This window comes from Danaus plexippus, chromosome 7, assembly GCF_018135715.1.
Source record: "Danaus plexippus chromosome 7, MEX_DaPlex, whole genome shotgun sequence".
In the NCBI taxonomy this organism is placed as follows: domain Eukaryota; kingdom Metazoa; phylum Arthropoda; class Insecta; order Lepidoptera; family Nymphalidae; genus Danaus; species Danaus plexippus.
The window spans coordinates 5,405,430-5,429,275 of NC_083541.1; the positions used below are offsets into that span (position 1 = coordinate 5,405,430).

General features: G+C 30.8%; 1 protein-coding gene across 1 annotated transcript; it reads left to right on the forward strand.

Annotated features, from left to right (window-relative positions):
* The first annotated feature begins 69 nt into the window (after nt 1-69).
* Nucleotides 70-22,949, forward strand: LOC116770548 (fasciculation and elongation protein zeta-2). The gene is made up of 7 exons (XM_032662073.2): nt 70-548; nt 17,093-17,201; nt 18,115-18,246; nt 18,641-18,761; nt 20,568-20,824; nt 21,128-21,203; nt 21,424-22,949. Exons 1-7 carry the CDS (start codon nt 139-141, stop codon nt 21,504-21,506), a joined length of 1,188 nt encoding a protein of 395 aa, XP_032517964.2. The 5' UTR covers nt 70-138; the 3' UTR covers nt 21,507-22,949.
* The last annotated feature ends 897 nt before the right edge of the window (nt 22,950-23,846 follow it).

A 23,846-nucleotide genomic window follows, 5' to 3' on the forward strand; every position in this document is an offset into this window, starting at 1 on the left:
GTAAAATATAGAAAATACATAGATATAACACCCTCACGACCCGAAGCGACACAGTTGGCAATCGGTACATCGACTGAGCGCAGTTGCCAGTTACTAGTTAGTGTTCGCGCGATAGCCGGCGTGTGTAGACGAACGGTCATGCGAGAATCGGCTGGCAGGATGGCCGAACTAGAGTTCGAAGCACCGCTTGCCCAAATCGAAGAGGCAGACGATTGCTTTTCAACATCGGACTATCCACAGAAGACCATAAATGGAAACGACATACGTCTCAACAACATCAATAATCTCAAAAACGATATGGTGAAAATGAAAATGGACTCCAATAAACTCAACGACAATGACGAGCCTAAACCGGTGAAGTGTAAACAGGACAATTTGCAAAATTGTGAAGGAGATAATTTCACGGAGACTTTCTCTGGCTCGCTTGAAGATTTGGTGAATACGTTCGACGAGAAAATCACAAAGTGCTTCGGAAACTACGAAGAGAGCGTAGAAAAGCTTGCTCCAGTCCAAGTTCGTTCTCAAGAGGAAATAATGAATGAATGCCAGTGAGTATCAAATTATTGTCTGTAATATGATTGATTTATATGTTACGATTCTGTCTTACTATTACATGTTTTTACGTATACATAATGATTTTATAATATAAACAAAAAGGGCGGGCTTTGCGCATGGCGTTAGTGGTCTTTCTCAAGATCGATCGACGTTTTGGTTGGGGGTGCAGAGGGAATTGAGGGTGCGTGAGGAGGGTAGCGATGACGCATCCGACCCGCCCTGCTTTGATAAACCATAATATTGCTGTATAACTTGGCCAATACAACGGTCCTTTTAAATTATGTCAAGCAGTTCAAACATTGACATATCCTTAGCCATTAACCTACCTTTAATCTGACATTATAAGTGAATAAATTAATGTGAGGTAAATGAAATTTAAATAAGAAAATGATTTATTTCAAAATTATTTTAATGACAATAATTAATTTGTAAGTAAAGACGTGTTAAAATTATGAAATTATTTGGACATTAATACAATTCTAGGTGTGAGTTAAAGGCCTATACGTATTACGTACTACTAAAATCTGAAAACATTATGATGAAGAAAAAACTAAAAGAAAATTTAAAGACAGCTTTTCAAAAGAAAGATAAAGCCAACAATGTATTATGAGACGACATCGTCATGGTCACATAGTCTTTATATTTATGAGAATCTTCATAAAACGGCGAGGCTCTCACATATCTCTATTGTTTAATATATCAGAGAGTTCATTTAAATTTTCTTATGGGAAAAAAAGCTGAGGCATTTTCAATTATTTAATGAAATCGACATAACGAAACATAGTTTCTATAAAAAATGTGTCAGTTTTGTAAATATAACAAAAAAAAATTCTCTTATGTCATAGTATTGGAACCAATCCAGATGACCTGAATGCTGTGAAGTCGTTGAATAATATAAATTTAACAATTTTGCTAAGCATATCCATACAACTCTTCATAAACAGATTAAAAATATTTTGCTTAAACAATTAACCTACTTTTTACACAGGATATATAAAATAGCGTCCTTCGATAAATTAAACTAAACATAACCAGTTGATTTATCGATTTATTTAATTATATACATTATGTTATCAAACTAAGATTTGATAATCGTAATTAAATATCTAAATATTTAGAACTAAGTGTTAAATATTTATACGATCATGAAAAATCCAATTAAAATTCAAATTATTCGACTACACCAGCGGAAACTTTTAGAGAAGCGCTCAATTTTAGTGTTACCAGGTATTTAATTTCCCGATATAAGAAATTATTTTTCTTTAAAATAACCAGTGTTACCAGATAATGATGTTAATAAAACATTTTTTTTGTTAACAACAGGTGCTACATTGATTTAGTCGTGATTCCTTCACCGTTCACGCAGATGTTATTTCCACCTTGCACTGAGTACACCTTGCCAAATTTTTTATCAATATGGTTGATGGGGGCAGAGCCCTTTCATTCGCTCGCAGATTATAAACACATGCATAATATAAATAAATGATACCAGTTCCAAATTACACAGCAAAATTTTTGATCCGCAATATGTGATATTTCGTATACAAATACATAGTAATTGCCATTTTATTCAATATAACTGTATTATTAATTTAAATGTGCATGTAAAAAATGCATGTTAATAAAAAGATAAAATGAGTTTGTATATCATGAACGCCACAGATAACGAAATAATCATAAAATGAGTTTGTATATTACGGACTCCACGGATAATTTACATTCACAAACTTGTTATTCAATTCGTGGCGCCGTTTATTACCTTCCATCTCGGCACACGACACACGTCTTTGCGTTCGAATCGAATACCAATTACTTTTACTTAAACATTATTTAAAGATAAGAAAGCGATTGCATAATCCTCTCTCTGATGCTGTATATATCGTGACGAACTTAAAATTAATTTATTTTGAGAACTTCCTCTTTAAACATGTTTATTTTAATTGCCGTCAACTGTCGCCATTTCGGTTTCGTTCATTTATAACGTGTTATATATAAATTAAAAACTAAACATTTCGTAACATCACTTCTAATTTTGAATATTTAGAACAAAATTTTTATGATAACGGGTTGAGAAAATACATCTTAAATGTGTTCGCATGAAGGAAGCCTGGTAAATGAAACCGCATATTTTCTAACCTTGGACATAATAATACTTATATTTGTGATACATAATTTCGTAATGTATTTATATATTTTCCTATGTAGACCTTGTTTGCGTGATATATTCTACCGCAATTAGTTTGACAAGCTGAACGTTAATGGTCACATATCGGCTATTAAAATAACATTTTAACTTCCTAATAAAACTTTCTTATACTACGATTGAACTATAAACAATATTTAGACAAATACCAGCGTTTCTTTGAAGATATTTGTATATTTTTATATGAAAACTGAATGGAACAAAATACGTAAGGCATTGAAGCACGCAATGATTCAGTAATACAAGGATGCGTGGACGTCAATGTTATTAATTGATAATAAAATATGTATGCTTTGTCACTTTTATACCCTAGTACCAAACTCAATTATTAAACTAAAAACCGACAGTTCCTATGTAATATTACATACATGTTATCAAACCATCTGTCATATTAATGTCGCTAATGAGGAACGGTAAAACTTTTAGTGTTGAGTGACAATTCCAGTTCATACTATGGGTATATAATTTAAATTGTATTATCAGGATTTTATCTTAAATTACTGTGCGGATGGTTGCCCTACTTAAAACGTATCAATATGCCCACCCCGAGTTTGCATAGTTATGCTACATACAAAGCATTTAAAATTTTTCATTTAACAACTTATTAATACTATAAAGTGCGAAGATTTATAACTTTTGAACTTAAAACGTTCCGTCTGTAGTGTAACCAAACTTGTGTTAAGCGTATTGAACGTTATCGGACGTCGATTTGCGTGTTACCATCCAATTGGCGTGAACTTTCTGTTTTTTCATGCTTTCCTTCCTTTCGTTTTGCATTTCAACACGACCTGTGTTTGTTTAAATTATTCAACATTTTAACGAAGATAAGAATATTATCGAATGTTTATACATAATTAATGTATGCAGATTTAAAAAATATCAAAAACCTTTAATTAAGCTGTATTTTTTAAAATTACTTTTATTACATATCTCCATATATATATATATATATATATATATGTATATATATTCATTTAAGTTTGTCGTGTTTTACTCAAGTGTTGATGAGAACAGAAGATTACGGTCATCGTATCGCCCACTTATGCGGGGGGTTGAATGACCTGCGATTTGCAATCAACTACCCACATAGTAATTGGAGATTGATTTACCTCACTGACTCGCTTCATACATCAAAATCTTCTTACACAAAGAAATCTTAATTGTACAATGGTATAACCAAAGACGTTTTGAGATATGCCTTTGAATCGAAACCGGTTTTCGTACTTTAAAAGGGTATTAACTATTATATTGATACTGGCAACGATTTGTTTCTTACAGACGTACCTAAAGTAAAAAAATATGTACAACATTTTGTTAAAGTTACATTAATTTTTCCATATAGAATTAAATTATTTTTTTATATCACGATACAAATTTTTTATTGTAGTATATTATTATTAAAATATCCATTGATTACTAGTACTAATAAATTTGAATGACGTAGCCAATCATTACTTACAAAACATATAAGAATTATGTTTTGTCACTATTTAATACGAATAGTATTATGTATGAAAATAAAATTACCACACGCAAAGTGCATGTTCGCCTTAGTTACATTTTGGTTGAACAAAAGCGTCATGTCTATAAATGTTTACGTAATTATGAATTCATCATTCTTCATCATCATTATATTATGAGGAATTCAACAGTTAAATTGTTTTTAAAAACAGGACATTTCATACTAGAATTATAGTTAAAGGATTGAATTCTATAGTGTTTTATATTAAATATTACATCTTGTATAAAAATATAAAATATTTGTATAAAATATACCTTTATGGCACTATTGTAAACAGTGCTTGTTTAGTTTTCTTAATCTTAAGACTTCTATGTATGGACTGCCTGCTGGTTTCGCTAAATAGATAAGGCTAATTGTTCCCTTTAACATTTCCTTTTTTAAAAACAAAATGTCAACTTCATAAATTATTATCTTTCCTTAAATAGTATAATAATACTGTACAAACTAGTCTCATACTTACGAGCAATTGGTTTGATAACAATCAAGTTTGTCCTACATAGTTCATTATGTGAATTTTTATATTCATAATAATGTAACCAGTAAATCGTTCCCTTTAGTATGACGCATCACCACATGTCGCAGATTCAGTTTCCTTTAAGTCACCCAACACGATAACATATCGCAAAATATATAATATTTTCATTACTTTACACAACATATATTGTATTAAATTAAAAAAAAATCCCTTTTCAATTCGGGTCAACAGATTAGTACTTAGTATTTCTATGAAAAATATTGAGTTTCTTGATAGACATTTCTAAGTAAAATTCTCGCTGAAATACGCATACGACTATTTGAACATTGACCTTAGTATATATAGAGTAAGCTCGAGGTCACTGATGTTATAAACGATTTTTTGTTAACATTTCATTACCAACGATCGGCGACGGAAGCTTCATTATAATTATGACTTAGTTATATATCGATTCGACCTACTGCTGATGATTGAGGCGGTTCAAAATACCCCTGATGCTTTACCGGTCTAGACCGCTACGTGACGAAGATGATTGCTTGCCAGATGACTATGATTGAACGCTTAGCCTCGGTTGTTTCTTCCCGGTATTTCAATTGCCTGTACCGTATTTATATTATCTTCTGACATATTATATGAATATTTTTTCAGTTGTTCAGAATGTTGTTTTATTGGCACCCCATTCAGTTTATTTTGATCTGGATTCACGTCATCACGCCGGGATTGTTTGTATGACTAAATACATCTATGACTAAACCTAAATCTACCGGCTTAATGAGTAACCGCTTTACATTCATTAAACGATGCTATAGTTTGTAACTTTTATATACATTAAACAACTTCCGAAAACAGCTGAGGTGGTATGTTAAAAATAAGTCGGCCAGCCTCAGTTTCGTTTAAAATTAAATTTGATCACATACGAGTTTATGGAGTACAGATCTTTCTGTATTTCACCGTTAAATAATAATAATTCCAACAACGCTATCTATGAATCTAAATATTTCATGTAATAAGGTGTTTTGTAGCTTCCTAACTCATTTTTCTTATTACTAAGATTAAGCGAGTTATTCTTTTAACCTTGTAAAGATTCTCTCAAGGACGTCTGTGTCTCCGCTCCATCCGGCCCCCACAAAGGAGTGCCACCCCCTATCGATCGATCTTCATTGTAAAAGTGACTGAATACATAATATATACTGATGATGAAGTAAAATTTTTATGTTTGTCAGTCGCGGCTTATCGAAAATTCATTCAAATAAAAAAAATAAACAATTAATTGTTACAAGTTCAATACTAGTATAGAACTGTCATTTTACTTGACATTTTGTGACCGTACACACATTGAGGAATGTTCACGAATTAATGTGTGTGTGTGAAATCATAGTAGTGTGTGTTATGTTTACTTAAGTAAATTATGTATTTATATTTTATGAAAAAAAAAAATATTTGTTTAATCCACCACTATATAAACGTTAAATATTTTTTCTTCAAATTTATATAAAAAATTTGCACCACGTTAGGATTATATATGGATAAGGTATAGGCTAAATACAAGTTGAGTGCGAACGAAGCTGGGGTCAATGGCTAGTTCATAACAATTTACATAGTACGTAATACCCAAGGGCTGGTTTTATTCCTTGGACCCACTCATCTTCGTAGCGTAAGAATGGTCACGCACCGTATTTCTGGCCCGTTCTATACTATGCCACGTCTTAATCCTAAAACGCACATATGGACAACACTAATGTTCTTTGATATTATATAAATAAAAATTGATTTAAGTGTATATATTACATTCGACATTTCAATAGAGGAAACGAAACATATGTAGGTACTTTATACTTTATTTATTACTTGAGTTTCTAATATTAGAAACGTTATTGGCTTCGAAAAAACCTGTTTCGTCTGTTTATTTTAATAATTAAAGAATATTAGGGAAAAATAATCTATTTCAATCATTTGACGAAGTTTTTTAAACTTAAAATATTCACCAGAACAACGATAACTCATTCTTTATAGTGTATGCTGAATTAACGTCTCATTCCTTATATTATATAAGGATTTTTTTTAATATTGAAAAGTACAGCAAACCGTAAGAGCATAAGTTATTCAACGTCTCCGTATTAGCCAAAGAAAGTCGGGCCGTATAAGAACAGGATCCCATAATCTCATACCGGTTTTACCAGCGAGTATCCTGGCGCTCGGTGTAGATGGCAGCGGGTCAGGAATTGAAACTGCTAAGTGTTAACCGATGGAGTCAGGATTAATCTGTGACTAGTGAAACTAATTAAAATATAAAAGACATAAAACTAAATGACAACATAATATGAAATGTAATGAAATTAAATAAAATAATATTTGTGGCGTAAAAATATGGATGCATTAACTGTTATTTTTATGGGTATTAAATTATATATGATATTTCAATTTATTTACTTATTGTGTGCGAACTTAATGTTTAAGATTTCACATTCGCCATTAATATTTTGAAGTGCTATGATTGCTTCCAAGTAACAAATAACAAACAACACGTATGCGAGTGATTTATTGCTTGCATTATTGTTAATGAAGTGGACTTTTAGGTTAATACAACGTTTATTGCAGACGTAAAGAAAAACGGGACTTTACTCTCATTTTTTTACACCATAAAGTTGATTATAGCAAATCTTGAATGCGGAAAGTTTTTTATATTGTAAAAACAATGCCCTCTCATAACAGTCGGTTGTTTTGAGTTTTCAGGGAACAAGTCCCGTATTAAAACTGGTCGGTAAACAAAAAAAAAATTCTCATACAAAAACTTAGACGCCATCTTTATACGAGTCTTCTTACATAGATACTCGTCTGCGTTAGTTGTCTGAGGCGTTCAGACGAGGAGAAGCCTTATATGGTGTTAGTATATTGTTAGTCGTGTGTTTACATCTACAAAGTGGAAATATCTTAAGATGTCTCTTATTTAATCATTCATTGCTTGCTTGTATTTGAATGTTTTTATTTTAACCGACTTTAAAAACTGTTGTATTATAAATCACTGTATTTTATTTATATCTTTGAAGACGAAACAAACAGCAAAATAATGTAGATCTATGTTAAGTTCACATGATAAATAAACGCATATGATTTTAACATATGTAAATACATGCAAGTATAGATTAAATTGTAACAACAAAAAGTTTAAATACAATACCACGTATTTAAAATTCGGTTTAAAAAAAAAGCTCAAATCTAAAATTTATGACAATATTTATATCAAGTATTTATTTTAATTTGGTAATGAACATCAAATATTACGAGTTCCGCATTTATCAAGTTACTTTCTAATTAATTTGGTCAAATACATCGTAATTTATTAGATAGTCTGTCAATACTGTCAATACAATTACTTACTAACTACATGTTGATATCACAAGAAACATGAATAATGGATTTATTCATGATTTTATCGGTGTCATAATTATACGAAAAAATGTATAAGTTATACTTAAATTTTGTTCCTATATGTTTTAAAAATATACTAAGCGATCTTTGAAATATTATAAATATATACCAATTACTTTAAATTAATTTTTAATTTAAAAAAAATATATTAAACCATTATACTGGCAAGCGTGAAGTCCTTAATCAAATAATCCTACGTATAAATTACGTCACTACCATTTCGTCACGTCACTACCATTTTGTTATTAGTTGATACTCTAACACTGCTAGACCGATATCAACCAAACATAACTACGAACCACAGCAACGAAACAGGCTTTCAAATAAAATAAACGCATCATAATCGGTCGAAGCGTTTGTGAGCTACGATGCCACACACAGACATCGACGTCAAACTCCTAACACCTTTTTTAATGTGTCGGGTTTTTATAAAGAAATACAGTTATAGGCTAGATTTAAACTAACTCGGATTTCTTTTCAACCAAAACATTTCGCCCAAAACATTGTATATATTAATTCATTGAAAACTTATTGTAAATTATTTTTTTTATTCTTATATATATTAAAATACTAAGTTGTATAAGTAATAATACTTCTATAATAAAGATATTTATCTTTTATACCGGTCAACCATACAGTCGGTCATTAGCCTTATATCAGCACGATAAAGGTTTACTGATCTAGATTTTCCAAATGATCCTTTACTTAGAAAGAAAAACAAAAGCATATCACACATCATAGTTTAATGATCCCAAACAGGATAAAAAAATTCGCATTTAAGTGACCAAAATTTTTGCTAGTGCTTTTAATACTTTTACTACTTTAGAGATTACTTTCAAACAAATATTATGTTATTTCCTAAGCATATATGTCATGTTTACATATAATAATAACGACTTAATTTAAAGCTGAATCTGTCGTCTAGTTTGTCGAAATTAATGAACCTCATTCTGAATTGCGAGGGAACATTTGCACATAACATAACCCTCCTTTCGGCGCAGTCGGGACGGGAGTTACTATTAAAACAGGTAAGACCTGTCGCGAACAAAAACTTCGCTCCCACAATATATAACTAAACAAAGCCATATCTATCGAACATTTACTTCCTGAGTAATGAGCCGTCACGATGACTGAAACGTGATTCGTTATGAATACAATACTATACTTTTCTAAGTAATTTACGTATAGTAATCATTCTGCGTGCAATATTTATATGTATATTTGAGACAAACAATGCACATTATGAGGCCGTGGCCATTTTTAACGCGTGTTTACTCTGTGTTCTAGCGTATTGACTCTTTAAATGGTTACAAAGGTTATTGGTTATGTTAAGTATATAGAATATAATTTAACTTTTACAGCTTTTTAAAGTAATGTTATTTAAACTTACGTCATATTACAATGTAATCATGAACTTCGTTTTTAAGCTCAACTTAGTCACCTTCGGAATGCTATCTTCATTTATACATAGTGACACAATATAAAAAGTGACTGCGGCGAAGACAGCGTCAACATGACCCACACAGAATGAGGTCACATCTGACGGACCTTGATTTACGAATAAACAATGAGGATCCACTATCCTTACTACGCGTTCAAAACGTTAACGTTAACACTGAACGTGTTAACGTTACGTACATCATCGGCAGGAGTGCATATAATTTTTACATGATATACTTTCAAACTATCGGTTTTAAGTCTCTATGTTAACCTTCTATGTATACTGACAATATATGAATACAATTTCCATAGCTATATCTACCTATATTATACACTCCTACTTATACAGTCTACAATATTTCAAAAATATTTCACAACAGTAAACTAATATTTGTTTTAAGTTAGACAACTCAGAAGTAAACACGATAGACGCATCACGTAGTGCAAACGTTTACTGATTATATTTACATGACTGTTGTGTGATTGATTAGATTAAATGAAATACAATTTGACAGACGGTCGAGGCAACGTGACTTCGGTCTGTGGGAGGAGTGACCTTATGTAGGTGTCACAGATTATATGCTACTGAGAAAAACAGTCCATCCAAGAGATTAAAAATACCACGACGTAAACATACTTCTGCTTATATAGTTTACGGCTAAGTTGATTACTACACGATCGGTACATAATTCATTTAAAGGGCAAAAATATATGTTCATTTGTATATGTAAAACATCACATTTAAGCGGCTATAAATATAGTCACCTCGGGTGTCCAAACAATTGTATTCGCAGCAAACAGTGGGCGTTCATGGGCTATTTGTTATATTCATGGGCGCGACAAAGGCCGTACATTAACGTGTTCGTATATACGAGTTGACAAGTTGCTCTGCAGCTTCACTTTTACTCTCAGTTAATGTATGGAAATACCTGCTTATCTTTACATCGGGTGACATAAATTCAACCTGTATTTTCACCGGTATGGAACGTCCTGCATGGTTTAATTCCCTTGCAATGTATTTGCGATTATTCTGCATGTTTGCAATTGTTGGGTTTATGACTGAGTTTGTTTTTAACTTTGCGGGAGCATAGTGTGGTCTTCTGGCTAGATTTATGTCACAAATTAATGTATTGGAAGGTTTTATAAAAACGAACATTATGACTACACAGAGAGGTTGAGATAACACATATTTTAAACTAACCATACAATATCCCATGACAAATCAAGTTTCTAAGAAAGAAACCACTTAAGTGTTATCTATTTTTCTCGCATCAATCCAATTAGACGTGATATCCGTTTGATTTATTAAAATAAGAGAAGACCAAAAGAATCGAAAGACATTAATCAACCGGCATGGCGTCCATCGAAACAGCCGAGTTACCACTTCCTAACTATAAATTAATATAACATAAACAAGACAGGGGAGGCGCTTTGTATTTACATTAAAAACATTCAAGCGGAGACGGGCGTTAAACTATGGAGTATTAAACTGTTATTGTTTTTTTTTATTTAACAAGGAAGCTGGCTTTGGGTTCGGCTGTCCACTACCTGGCTTATTACACCTGCTTCTAAAAAAATGTATACAAACCAATCTATTTTAAGCTATCATAATACCCCGCCACAGCCGTGAACCGTGTATTATAACGTCACGTTTTTAACTCCTAGCTGCCACCTAGGCAAAGTATTTTCAATTTATTTTTAGGCCATCCAGAATAACATGGACGTTGGCCTCATTTGCTTTGACACTATTAAAAAAAATGCGACTCATATTAAATCCTAAAAGTGATCTTCCCGCCTTCGCTACTCGCATCGCTTGTGGAACGCTTAAATAAGGTTATATTTATTGATATGCTTTTAATTAAAATTCTCTATTTTGGAATATATTTATTATTTTGCATATTTTGTAATTAATATTATCTTATAATTATAAATGTCGATGATGTCAAACCATTATGATTACCTACCTACGATACGCCTCTTAGAAGTTATCAATATTGACACTTAAGTGTCTCTGATCGACTACAAAGAGTTATTATACATTAATTATTTCTTATCTATTTTTAGAAGTTTAATAATAAAATATATGAATAAAATATTTTATTGTTTAAATATGTTTATATTTTGCCTAAAAAATATGTTAAATGTAGGAGTGAAAAGCGTTTTTATTAACATAATATAGTTCAGTTAATTTTCTTAAAACAATACATACCTAAAGAGTAAATACGAATGTTTGTAAAAAAAATATTCCATTTAGAAAAACTGATATATAAAAATAAATAGGAATCATTTAAAATGTTTGCAATAAAATTGTTTCTAAGACTTACACGTGATATAGTATAAAAGGCTTTGGTTCATTTATATGAGTCGATGTGAGTTATTGGGTCGTAAGAATCCAGTTCAATCGATACCATCGTGTCGCTGATGACATTATAAAAATATGCCAACTGAATGAAATAAAAACGTTTTTTAAACAATACGTGCACATTGGCTGTATGGATTAAATTATGAACATTAAAAATTATATTATTTAAAAGTTATAATGTAGACTTAGTTACAATGTCTGCACGCTCATGAAACGTATCGATTTAACATGAATTATAAATGAAATGGATTTCAAGGCTGGATACGTTATTTATTATGTAATGGTTGTGATGCTAAAATATTGGCTTCGAGTTCGATTTCCAGTAGTAAACGAGTCCAGGTCCAGGTGAAAATGTAATGAAAACTACATACAAAGTAATCAAAATAACATTTTTTTAAGAAAATCTATTTAAAATCCAAGCTTGAAATTATAGGTTGAGTGTATTTTTACTGACCTTTTTAAATTAACGAAGCATTTTTTAAATAAAAATATTTAGCTTTATAAATATGCTAAAGGCCACTACTATTGAACATGACCTATATATTTTACCCCTTTTGAAACGATATAAAAAATATCTATTCACACAAAGGGCGATTTCTAACCTTTAAGCCTTTGAACCTTTAATTGAACCCGAAGAGACGAGGCTAAATATATATTTTGTGTGCTAATTATCAAATAATTCATAATTTTTGAAAATGTTCGTAAATATTTTTTGTTCCTAAGTTATCACGAAACAAAGGGCAATATGTAATATAATTATCACCTATTCTAATTATAATTATAAATGACTGATTTTTTTTTTAATTAAAATATTATCTGTGATTATTATAATAATCTGTTTTGAGTTTTAATGAGTTTTCATTATCAACTTATATACCGTCAGTTTTAGAATATTCATTATATATATTTTATGTTTTCAATTAGATTTCTATCGTGGTTGAAAAATAACGAACCTTATTACTTTCAAACTGGCGTTACCAGTACTTAGGGTTCTGTTTAATTCATACAATCAAACACTTAAAAACGTACAGTATGTATGTATAACACAAAGCATATTTCTGTTTAAATGCACTCTGGTTCTGTGGATGTGTGCACCACAATTTCTTTTCTGGTGGCCTGCGGAATGTGGATTCCGAAATCCAGACAGGTTTTTGGTTCCCAGAAGCTTAGCGTCTATACTTATACAGATAAATTCAATACGAACTGCGTCTTTTAATCAGGAGTTGTATATACAAGTCGAAAAATTATATACATATATATATATAATATTTATTAACTAGTGCTTATCGGCGACCCCGTCTGCGTTTTATCTTTGCATTTGTACTGTATTGTTTCTCATATAACAAACTGTCTGCAAATTCAATCTGCTATAAAATTAAGATAAGAATCCTGCATATCCTTCATTATATGTAGTTATTTTAAATACATTTTTTCTTAAATCAACTGGAAGAGAAACACACAGATATTGTTATTAATTAACACTGTATATTATGTGTGGTTGTACACGATGCTTATTTAAAAAGCACATATGATATTTGAAAATTATATTTTGTAACAATATTAACAAAAACAATTTATACTGCAATTACTAAAACGAGTCTCGGATCACTCTCATCTCGTCAAGCTTTCAGAAACGATCGATGTCTAAAATCGATTACCATACACACGCAATATTTGTTACACAAATAAATCTGCAATATGCTTAACATGAAGCAATATTTCAACAGAACATGTTTTTATATTTTAAGCTGGAATAAAAAAAAACTCAGTTTGAATTCAAAAATAGATCATACTAGATCTTTCTAGAAGTTACTCTTGGATTTATTTTTTCAAAACAAAAAAAAAATAAAAAAGAAAGGAGAGAAAGGAGATTGATTTATGCCATACCCAAAATGTCTGCCGCTAACCACTTAGGCTCAGCTTTATGCGTGATACGCACAAAGCTAACTGTAAAAATTTACTTAGCCATATCGGTTAGTTCGTGTTTGGGGACACTTCTATTTTAGTAAGCGCCTATTTCATATTTGGTTACGTACACACAAATATGCATAGCGCAACTTTCATATTTCATATCGGATACCTTTTTTTATTAGGCAATTATCTGCAACTAGTATTATTTGATCGCTAAATACAATAATGCTTTATGAGATAGATCCTGTTTCTCATTTAACTAAAACTTTCGACACATAAAGAGGCGCTAAACCTATTTTCCCTCTTTGTAGGCGAGCGCTAAAAGACTTGCAAACTTCGTATGACCTACTCCAGAAAATTCTAATTCCGCTCCCATCTAATAATTGAATTACACACAGAAATCTTCTATATTTATTTCAATAAGACCAAAGCATTTACAAAACAGATCGATAAGGTAAATCACGAATAGAATAGTTTTAATATGACTTATATTTACCATACTTAATGATATTGCAAACTATATGTTAAGTTTATTCTAAGTTCAACGCACGCGAAATTCTTATTGCGTCACCGAAAAACATGTTCGTCAGCTTTCTTCTAGCGAGCAGTATTGAATAATATAAACACATTGTATTACAACGAAGTCAGACTCAGTAATTCACATTTGTATATTCGAACAGACAACTTTTATAAAGCAAATGTATATCGCAAATTCAATTTTGAAGCTGGCATGGTTAACTTAAATAGTCATCTGCGTACCAGAAGACCATATGGCGGTGGACGTCACAACGATTCCACCAGACCTGTTACTGGGATTGTCATTCAGCGGATCACGTGTAACCATATGTATGTTACATCCAATAACAAAACCGCCCACAGTTAAAACAAATGAGATAAACATATTTTTTTTCATTATTGTGTTATGAATAATGTTCGTACGCTGTAAGCAAAACAAACCATTCAAATTATTTTCCAGCATGAAGGTTTGTTATACTTTACACGGCTGAATAGATTAAATTTAAGGACGTTATATTTGATAGTTAAATTAAAAAAAAAAGTCTGTCACTATAATATATTCCTTTGACTGGATCTTTTACTTTGTCTCGTCAAAGAATGTGAGTCAGGTAGTCAGTTACTGCTCTCACTATAGATGTCAAGTATCTCCTTTGGACGTCATTAGACGCTGCTCAAAGACAAAGACTGATAAAAGTGATCTACTAACAAGTCTCTTAAAACTCTTTTACATATACATGAGTTTAAAAATACAGCTCATTATATTTATCACAGATAGATTGTTATTAAATATTTATTTAAAGTTATCTTCGTTTTAAAGTTCGACTTCAAGTAACTCTGAATATAATTATGATAACAGGGACGAATTAAGAATTAGCTGTGAGATGGCACACTATATGTGTCATTAAAGATAAAACTCATGAAGATTTAATGTTTTACAAACACAGACAAGCATAAACAGACACACACACACCCACACAAATACACATACTGGACCTATAGTCAATTTGTATAAAGAAATTATTAATTACTGCTATCATGACTAGATAAAAACTTGTTTTTATATGTTCCATTTAAAATCACAATTAATATCGATTTTAATATTAATCATAAAGAAAATATATTTCAGACAATGTGAGCAGCATGCCATATTGGGTAGCTAGCTTCATGCAATGAGATAAGGGACCATATAAAAGGTCAGATAATATATAAATATTTATAATTATTTGACATTCGACATATCGAAACACCCACATTTTATAATCTGTTTCATTAAATTCAAAATTCTTTTCTAGTGTTGGTTGTAATTATCTAAGATTTTCGGACACATTTACATGTAACCCTTTTTTTTTTTGTAACTGGTCATATTATTATATTTTAAATAATCATCATTCAGCCACATCTCGTCTACCCGTAATCACTGTGCTATGAACTAATCTTATAAATACAACGAAAAACATAATTTAATATTAAATTATCAAGTACTATTGTCTCATAATAAACACGACTGAATATAACTTTGTTATTATCTGAGTACATGCATGTACGAAGTGACACATTCCTTCAATTGAGTAGTGACGTGCAACGCGGTCTCAAATTGACGGCAATTCGAGTCTCCGGACTGAGTCATGGGAGTACTTTTTGTTTCCTGACGGCTCTCGGTACTATATGGAGGTGTTCAAAACTACAGGACGAATTTAGACGCTGAGATTCCATAAATGCTAATGGTATGCACACAGTATGCACGCCGCATGTAACATGTATAAAATGTATTCTATCGCAGAAAACGAGCGTGGGTTACATATTTTTTTGGGTTAATTGATCGGGTCACGGTGAATAGATTGATGTTTGGTGTGTCTGTGGAGATTTTATTGATATATTTTATGGTTTATTATTAAGCAAGTGTTAGTCAATGCTGTGATCATAATTTGAGACCTTGTACACAAATAATTGGGAGAGTGATGTAACGCGTAGTTCCCAGCATCAGCTCACGGGAAATAACGAGGATGATTTGATTATATTTGTGTTGTAATTGTATGGCAAGGTCAGGAGCATTTGAGTTTTCCATGGCGAGAACAAATATTAAATCACTTTTCTTCGTATAATTCTATTGTACTTCCTATTTCTACGTACATATATAAATAAATAAAATTGTGTGTGTCTGTTTGTTACATTAATATAACCGCTGTTTATACAACGCATATTGAACTATGAGGTACACATGTATACAAAAACAACATTTATTACAATTTCAGTCTGTCTTTCATTGGCAGACAGCTGATGTAAAAAGATAACCTAGTCTACTTTTATTGTAAACATTGTATTTATAATCATTACTATAAATATGATAACGCGGACAAAACCGCGGGCACAGATAATATTTAATTAATTTCGTATTAAAAATATATGCAAATAAATTCCTATATTTCATAGAATCCGTCAATTGTACATGTCTGACTAAAACGTTTTAAATAACGTTCCACCTACTTTCTGTAATAATTCAACAAGCCAATAACATAAATATTTATTTAAACAAAACTCACATTTTACGTACAACTGGCTTATTACAAACAACTGTTTATTAAATAAAAGTATAAAAAATTTGTATTACTTTTAAATCGCTCCGTGTAGGTATAGATTTCATAAACAAAAAATGATATAATTTATATATTTCTGTTATAGAATGTGGTGGACAATAACCGGAAATTTCGGGAACATACTCCCTATAGACTGGACAAAATCCTTCTCGAGGAAGATGCACATCCCTACTTTAAATCTGAGCGACAAAAAGGTACGTAACAAAAATAAACACGAACCTCATAAAGCTTTTAATACAGAATTATTAAGAACTCGTTAATATATTTCTCGTTATAAAACATATGATTCACTTGCTCCAGTTTGTGTTTTAAATCTAAGGCCACGTTTATTTGTTCCACTTGCAATTCATTCCGACCATCAATGTACGAAACAGGTCAAGTGAACGGTTTTATTGTTACCATTATAAATATTACAGAATTTATTAATATTAAGCTATTTCTGCTTACAAATCATAAATTCCGTCGCCATCTTTTCTCACACCCAATCAACTTCTTACCACTTCCTAATCTCATAATCCTGACATCTGTCACAACGATTTCCATTCTAGAGTTCCAAATTTAAAAATGACATTTGCTTTTTTTTAATCATAAAATTTTGAAACGCAAAAGTTTTAAACGGTCGTTCCCGTTTCGCCTTTGTTTCTCAACATAATACGCCGTAAAAATGTTAGTTACACTGGACTTGTGAAAAAGTTGGCTACTATTGTTTGCGCAGTTCAGAGACCTCGGATTACTATAATTACTGTTTAAAAAAAAGATTGATGAACTTGCAATTATAAAGGACTAAAAATAACAAGGCTTAAATGTGGTTAATAAGGTTATAACAATGTGGTAATATGTTGCCGTATAGAAAATGACGGGAAAGTTTCCAAATAGCAGTAAATGACATTATTAAGTATATTTGCAAAATGGCTAAAGTTTATCATGATGTAACAGAAGCCACGCGGTAAGGAGCGAGCGTCGAGGCTGCCACTCGTAAGTAGGACATCCTATAGAGCCCTACTTATTTGACGTTCATTTTATTTTTGCACCCTCTTTTCGTCGTTTTTTTTCCTCTTTAGGTAATATATTGAAAGGGTTTTTGGTAATGAGGGTGATTTTCCATAGGGTGCGATGACTCCTGATGATGAAATCCATAGCTCCGAGGATGAGGCGGTAGCTTCGGATCTTGATATGCACGCTCTCATATTGGGAGGTTTGCACCAGGACCACGAGTGCCCGGTGAAGACTGCTGATGAGGTAGGATCATGACGCATTAAGGGACATATTTATAGATCAAGTTCAATTTGATCAAATATTGATTCTCTTCCGCGTATCTACAACAATTTATCGGTTATATTTTTTTCTATTTAATGAAGTACCTAACGCTCAACAATTTTTTTTAACAAATTTAGATATTAATTGAAATGTATAATACTATTAGAATATTATAAAATCAATTTGAAATTGCACATCATATGTTTATGAAACACACATACTTTTATATATATAACATATATACAATATATAAGTAGGTTTGTATATGAATTTCATATAAGAAAAAGGATTGGAACAAAACTTGGGATTAACTTTAAAGTTCAAGTATAAAAATATCTTCTTTCGTGTTAATTCTATATAAATATAATAAAACCAGGTGATCCAAGAAATTGATGATATGATGCAAGAGACCCCATCGTCCGAGGGTGACATGATAGAATACAACGAGGCTCTGGAGAAGGGGAAGGAAGTACTCAGCTCGCCACTCTACGAAGACAGTAAGTGAAATATTCTTAGCCTATTAAGGCAGAAATATACTCGTACTAACTCTAATAATATATTTCTTGTTTACTATAATACATATTTATATATATTTTTTCTATATATCAATCTAATAAAAATAAAAAAATTACTATAGATTTTTTTTTCTTTATCAGATTTAATTGTTCATATTTGTACATATATATATTTTTCTTCATACTTCTCGGCAATACTATATGTTCCTTGTATCTTAAATATAAAATATATTTAATATATACTTAGTCACATATTTTTAGTAAGCAATTATGGTATATTATATCAAATTTAATTTTTATTTATATAACATCGTAAACACTTGTCGTAAACCAATGTCACGTTGAGATTTATAGCTTGTAAGACTCCGACCCAGATTTTCATCTCGTTAGAAAAACATCTCGCATTGACGGATTTAAATTTAAAACATCTTCAAAATCATTTATGCCATTGTGCTACAGACAATGATATTTGATCACAACAAGCGAACGAATAAATAAATATAAATGCAGAAACCAAAACATGGCATTCAGTTTGATTGTAAATAAAAAATTTAAATGAATAAAACTCGCGAAAGTCTTAGATCTGATTTTGTAAACAAAAAATTTTTTTGCTATAATTAGCGATCGTACGGGCATATAACGATGCTTTGCATCAGATTTCTCGTTAATCGTAATTTACGGAACACTGTCAAAAATGTAATTCAAGGAAGGCGATTAGTAATATACTGGTTTGCTTAATTTGACAGATATTTTAATATAGCAGACATATGTAGGTGTAGCCTACACACATGTTGACTAATAGAATGGATCATAATAAAATCGTTTGTAAAGAAAACAGGAGAAAAATATAACATTTGAAAAACCTAATAGAAATAATGTATTTTAATCTATTTTTATTGTACCTACACCACGCTTTCTCATCTAGTTTCCTCCATCAATAGGGTTTCTGGTAGAGATCTCTTTTAAGAGATAAGTTATCCTTTGTGCATCACTTTTCTTTTGTAACTATTTCCACTCTCGGTACATGAATAAATAAATATAACCTCAAAGTATATTTTTACGCTAGCCTTTTAATCTAACGAGAGTTGTTCCGAACGTTTTAAATTTACGAAATATTAATGAATAAACAGAATACTTCTTAAATTATTGTATATAATGATATCGTAATACAACACCAATGTTTCGAACTAATTCGTATATCTGATATGTCATCGGATATGGACTACGAGCGTCATCGGTACGCTTAGTATAAGTTTGCATCGTCCCACTAAATACGAGGCGTGTCACGTTTCTCATACAATAACCTACGTTAATACTATCTGCGGAGATTGATGACTGAATAACTGATAACGCTCCGTGAATAGTGTTACCATGAAAACTAAGAATAAGCGAATAGAATATTCTGGAATGTTCCTCACATTTAAGAGAAACTGTTAATATATGATATATAATAATATTAATTAAATCCGTTGTATATTTTTACATAAAACCGGTTTTTTATTTATAGTTAATATTCATAGAAAAACTAATTGGTTTTACAATTACTAAGAAATCCGTCTAATATCATTTATAAAGCCACTTTATTAATAAAAAAGAATAATTAGACTAATAAAAAAATAATTTATCGACAGTGTTGCTAGTCAGAAATCTTTTATACATTATGTCATTATTGTTTGACATATCACAACTCATAACAAAACCACTTCAATATAAAATATAGTAATTATTTTCCTTCAATATCGACACTGAAACTTTTTTTTAATATAGAGGGTACTTATTAATTTCCAGAACTTCGTCAACTAAGTCTGTCTCAGCTTAACGAAATCTTCATGGAACTGGAAGTGTTGATACGTGAGTTCTCCGAGACGCTCATCGCTGAACTGGCTCTGCGTGACGAACTGGAGTATGAGAAGGAACTGAAGAACACCTTCATCTCCTTACTACTGGCGGTCCAGAACAAGAGGCGGCAGCATCACGTCGAGAAGAAGAAGAGACCTGGCGCTCCCAGGTCGCCCAACCTGAATACGAGTCACTCTGAACCTAAGGTGATTGAATATAGTTGATTCTTAGAAAATAGTTATGTATCTTTCTTTCTCTCTCCCTTTGTCCTCATTTATGTATCTTTCTTTCTCTCTCGCTTAAAAGTTTAATGCAACCTTGTTGGAAGTCACATAAGAAGTTTCACTTCAAAATTATTATAAAATAATGGCCACTATATCTATAAAAAAATTTATAAACAAATGTCATTAGAATAGCAAAGCAAAAGATTTTAATACAATAATATGAATATTTTTTTTTGGTGAAATCAATTTATTATATGTCATTGTATTACAATATTTATTTTCCAGTACTTGACAACTGTGATACCTTTCCACTTGGAGAACGGGACTCCTGACAACCAATCACTGCAGGTCCTTATAAAGAGTGAGTATACATATAACAATTATAATGTATATGTTATATCTAACCAAAAACAATTATAAATTATCCCTGGCTATGATATTTGTCAATATAAAATATTGTCTATGGTACATTAAATGTTAAAACTATTTAGTATTTATAATCTGTGTTCATATTTTTACTATCCAAAGATTATTATCTATATATGTATATGATATTAAAAAAAAATATTATGCATTTACAGTTCTGAAAGCAATCAACGAAGACAGCCCTACAGTTCCGACTCTTCTAACAGATTACATCCTGAAAGTCCTCTGTCCGACATAAACTGACCACGACTTAGCTAATAACAATTATAACTACATTTTCCATCTATACATATATTTGAAAGTTTCACACTTATTCAAATAATGTTGCCATTTATTTACTTGAATACCTTGCAATATAAAATTGAAATCGGTGGATATTAATTAAAAGTGTAGTTATAACATAAATTCTTACTAAAACCAGTAAATTCACTACAAATCAACATTTAATTGTCAGCACATTTTTTAATCTTATAATTGTTTAATTCAAATAACATGGGGTAGCTTGAGTCGGTATGTTTTATTATAAAAAAAATTACCACAGATTAAAAAAATTCTCTAAGCTTACATATATTGTGTGTAAAAATTTATTTGTCTGTAATTTAAGTGAATATTGCCATAATTTCTTTGTAAAATCCAATATCTCGGCGTATTTTTTTTTATAATACTTTTGCATAAATGAACTGTGATATTGTATTATGGTAGATTGTTAATTATTACTTCTTTTTAAGATAATCTGTGCTGTTTTAATTTTCATTGTATATTTTTCTTTTATTAAGACGATTCATTAATTTTTATGTTATTCGGAAGATTATTTTTATGTGTAAATAAAATAAAATTATAACCGGAATTGTCTCAAGGAGAGAGTAAGTTAACGGTGTCATGTGAAGAGGTTTGTATATACATAGCTTTGCTTTTAATTATAAGTTGTTTATTTCATTGAATGTGGCTTTATTGAAAAATAACAATGTCTTAATATTAGTAATTAGATAGATTTTGGAAATTTTAATTTAGACTTCACATTCTTGTCATTTTGATTTTAAACATCGAATTGTGTTTCTTTAAATTATTGATAGTCTGTAGCGAATGTAGAATAAAAATATGAGCATTTCAAAGTTATTTTTATCAGTGAAATTATTAAATCCACTATGCACTGTAATTGTACTTTTAGAATAAATAGATGTAAGTTTTACCTCTAGTCTCAATGTTTCTTAGATATAACTTTGTTGAATAAGAAAAACTATACAGATAAAAAAAGATGATTTTAAAGTCTATACTTGCCATGGGACGAGCTCGTGAAGGTTCCGCAGATTAAAATTATACTTTAAAAAAAATCGTTGTTAAAGAAGTATATTTAAAAAATAAAAATTAAATGAAATTATATTTTGTTCGCATTATAACGCGAGAGCTTAAGTCGCACATTTTTAATAGTAGTAACACCGATTTGTTGTATCTGTATTAGTGTGATTGGAACGATTGGTACTGAATGGATAAATCTGGACACATGGTTTTACCATAGATACGTTAATATATATGACGTAATAGATTAAAAAAATAATTTTCGCTTAAATACTCCTTCGATATATGTGAACGTATTTATGGTATTGTGAAGTGAGATTCGCATTCTATTGAAGATCGCCATGCAAGTGTACCTGGTTAAAAATAAAGGAGCTTGAATTAACAATTCTATTTCATTTCACCCTATTAACAAATATCGCGGATTATTCGGGGGTTCCCCCTTACGTTGCACTACTTCCCAAACATAGCTACCGTGAACTTCGACTGATGTGCTGTGTATTAAGATTTTGTCTTTTACTAACATAGATTTGCGTATAATAAATATATAATAAAAAATATCTGAATCAAAACTTACATCCTACATGATTGACTCGATGTTAATATAGAAATACTACCCCATTTCCTGTGTGGTATAAGGCATCTTCTGGTTCAACCGGCCAGGTGTTTTTACGCGGGGTCAGCGCAGCGACATTGTTTTATTTTATTCACGTCACGGAAATTATCGTTCAGTTTCAAATATATATTTAGCTACTTTTATAAAAATTATGTTTCAAACACAATGTAAATTAATATTTTTTTAATTTTTATTAGGCCACAAAAATATTTGATTACAATTTCTCGTCATTTTGTCACATAACAACAGAATCTTCTTGGACTTTTTTATTTAACTGTTAGAATGATTATAACTGTCGTTTTCTTGCATTTGTTTAATCATTTGTTAGAAATTTTAGCGCAAAGCCCAAATGCATTTATTCTAAGTTGGCACAATTAGCCAACTTTTAAAGTTATCGTTGTTTTTATGCTATGGCTAATGTTATGGTTAATAAGTAATAAACAAATAAGATACTTATACAAACGTCAGTTCAAATTTATATCACCTATTGAAACACAACCTAGTACCTAGCAGAAACGAAAAGTCGAAAACTGAGCATTGAGCAACCGCATTATCATAAGACTGACATACTATTTAATGTTGCCATGTCACAAAAAAGATATATTATTAAATTTTTAAATTAACTTTAAGGAGCATGGTCCTAATCAAGTGTATCGTTATAATTCGTAA

What these genes read in the sequence shown, in the direction of transcription:
- LOC116770548 (XM_032662073.2), top strand. Translation starts at nt 139, where the DNA reads ATGCGAGAATCGGCTGGCAGGATGGCCGAACTAGAGTTCGAAGCACCG. An exon ending in CGGTGAAGACTGCTGATGAG is followed by an intron (nt 18,247 to 18,640) that starts GTAGGATCATGA and finishes TAATAAAACCAG; the next exon opens with GTGATCCAAGAAATTGATGA. An exon ending in CGAGTCACTCTGAACCTAAG is followed by an intron (nt 20,825 to 21,127) that starts GTGATTGAATAT and finishes TTTATTTTCCAG; the next exon opens with TACTTGACAACTGTGATACC.